Source organism: Sapajus apella, unplaced genomic scaffold, assembly GCF_009761245.1.
Source record: "Sapajus apella isolate SASKATOON/1434 unplaced genomic scaffold, GSC_monkey_1.0 scaffold194, whole genome shotgun sequence".
NCBI classification, from domain to species: Eukaryota; Metazoa; Chordata; class Mammalia; order Primates; family Cebidae; genus Sapajus; species Sapajus apella.
Genome location: NW_022437134.1, coordinates 889,252 through 891,963, shown reverse-complemented (window position 1 = coordinate 891,963; position 2,712 = coordinate 889,252). Strand labels below are relative to the sequence as shown.

The 2,712-nt window shown below is 62.9% G+C and overlaps 1 protein-coding gene across 1 annotated transcript in view; it reads left to right on the top strand.

The window, feature by feature from the left end:
• Positions 1 to 2,712, top strand: part of CROCC2 (ciliary rootlet coiled-coil, rootletin family member 2) — a 78,391-nt gene that overhangs the window by 46,566 nt on the left and 29,113 nt on the right. The window contains 1 exon segment of the mRNA XM_032269548.1: positions 1,667 to 1,780. Coding sequence (XP_032125439.1) covers positions 1,667 to 1,780 — 114 coding nt within the window.

Sequence of the window (2,712 nt, the reverse complement as noted above, 5' to 3'; positions counted from 1 at the left end):
GTGATGAAGGGTCCCCAGCTCCTGCCCCCCCACCAGGCCGTGATGAATGGTCCCCAGCCCCTCCCCCTCAACCAGGCCGCTCAGGGAACAGCTGCTGTTCCTCTCTGATTCCTCTGTAATACCCCACGCAATTCTGACCCAGAGAGAGTGCAGACCCCACAGGGCGTGGTCCCCAGGAGGAGGCCCTCTCACAGACACCATCCACAAGTCCAGGGATCTCCAGGCCACCCACACTTCTGACCAACTGACTACGAGGTTGGGGGTTCCCGTGATCCTCCCAGGTTCAGTCATTCACTGGAATGACTCACAGGACTCAGGAAAGCCTCTTGTCACTCTTGAGTTTCATTATCAGGTAGGGAAGTCAGGACCAGCCAGAAGAGGGGACACGGGCGGCTGCACCTCCCTGTGGAGCCAGCCCGGCACCCGCCAGTGTGCTCAGCAACCCGGAGGCCCCACCGCGCGTCGCCTCCTGAGCGTTTACTGGGCTTTCCCCTGCAGCATGACTGGTGGAGTGGTGGTGATGTCACTGAAGCCCCTTCCCTGACGCTGAGGCTGACATCCCGTGGCTCAAAGCCCTAACCTTCTCATAAGGGTCTTCCAGCAGACAGCCCCATCCTGAAACTCAGCAGGAGCTCCCCTGAGTCACCTCATGAGCGTGGCTCAGCTGTGGTCCCTGGCTGCCGGGAATAACAGAGAGACGCACCTCACCTTTGGGAAACCCCAGGGTTTAGAAGATTCCTCCAAGGACCCAGGACAAAGACTTGACGACATTCTCCAAAGATTGCTTGCAAACAGAAACACAGTGTCACTCCCCAACGCTGCACTTTTAACACAAAGAGCCTGAAAAGTCCAAGCCGGCTCCTGGGCCTTTCTCCTCTCCACCCTCGCCATCCTTCTCGGTGGCCTTTCCCAGCTGCCCGTCAGCAGCTCTGTGCTTCGCTGTCCGCGCTGTGTGCTGAGCTTCCGGGCCTGGGTCTTCCAGTGGCTGGCTGGTCCCCTTCCGCGGGCATCTGGGTTCCCTGCAGCCTTGCTGCCATTACAGCAACGTCACAGACACTGGTGGCGCTGGGCATAGGTCACCCCACACAGATACGTGCGTATCTCTGGGCTGCCCTCCCCAAAACGGGCCTAGGCAAGGAGAGGAGATCCGTGTGTGCATCTGACAGGCACTGCTTCCACAGCCTGTCCACGGGGCAAGGTGCCACCCTTGAAGCTGAGGGTGTCTTGCTCGCACGCGTCTCCCACGCCATCGGGGAGATGGAGCATTCTCAGGCATTTCACCTCCTTCTCTGCACTGTGGCAAGTGTGGGGGTGGCCTCTGCTCAGCCAGCTGAGCAGAGAGGGGTGGGCGTGGCTCACGAAGGCCCCCAAACTGCATGGAAAAGGGCAGGAAGCTGGACAGGCCGGGGAGGGGAGGCCACCCCAGGGATGTGGCCAAGCACAGACACAGAGGCAGGACGATGTCAGACCTAGGGTGGGCGCTAGACCGCGAAAGGGCCCAGGACCCAGGCTGCCTCTGTGGTGCCGCCCCTCCTCCCCAGGGCAGGGATGTGGAGACGAGCCTGCAGTGTCCCGGGCAGCCCTGCACTCAGCCTCTCCTTATAGCGGGGCCGATCCTTCCCCAAGCCTCCCCACCTTGCTCACAAGCACACCCTGTTCTGTCCAGGCCCTGTCCCTGAGAGACGCAGAGCTGAGTCTTCTGAGCAAGGAGCTCACCAGGGCCAGGAGGGCGCTGGAGCGGGCACAGCAGGAGGCACAGGGCCAGCAGGAGCACGCACAGGTGAGTTCATGCCGCCCGGCCACGGACGTGCACAGCCGAGCGGGTGGCATGTCCCTCTCCATCCCTCCCTTCCCGCACCTCAGTTTCCCCTGGGTGCCTTCAGGGCTCCTGGTGGGAGGGACACTCTATGCAGGAAAGGCCAGAGTGAACCAAAGCTGTGGGCACCAGGCTTCACCCGGCCCAGTTCTCCCTTAGCCTGGAACTGGCAGGGCCCAGAGTGGGGAGGCCTGGCCCAGCCGGGGGCTGCACACGAGCCGGCAGCAGCGAGTGGCTGAGCCCGCCCGTGTGCACTGGAGCTGCTCACAGAGAGGACCAGCCTCGGGAACTCACTCGCAGACAGATCCTACCAAAGGAGAAACTTTGGGACCCGAGGCAGCTGGCCCTGCACCCGAGGACACTCGGCAGGAGAGGACACCCACGTTGAGTCCTAAGTGGGCCCAGGAGAGAGGCTGGACAGCCCTCAACAAACAGCCACCCATCCTCAGCCAGTGAACAGAGGCCCTCGTGTGCACAAAGGCTGCTGCAGGCAGCCAGCAGGGGTCACCTGGGACCCCTGACTCCTCCTCTGGAGCCCAAGTCCAAGGAGCTGGGCAGGCAGCTGCAAATAGGGCTCTGGGCAGGACGACTGTAGGGAGGAGGGCTCTGGGAAGGAGGGCTCTGGGGAGGAGGACTGGGGAGGAGGGCTCTGGGGAGGAGGACTGGGGAGGAGGGCTCTGGGGAGGAGGACTCTGGGAAGGAGGACTCTGGGGAGGAGGACTCTGGGGAGGAGGGGTCTGGGGAGAAGGGCTGTAGAGAGGAGGACTCTGGGGAAGAGGACTCTGGGGAGGAGGGCTGTAGGGAGGAGGACTCTGGGGAGGAGGGGTCTGGGGAGGAGGGCTGTAGGAGGGAGGACTCTGGGGAGGAGGGCTGTAGGGAGGAAGACTCTGGGGAGG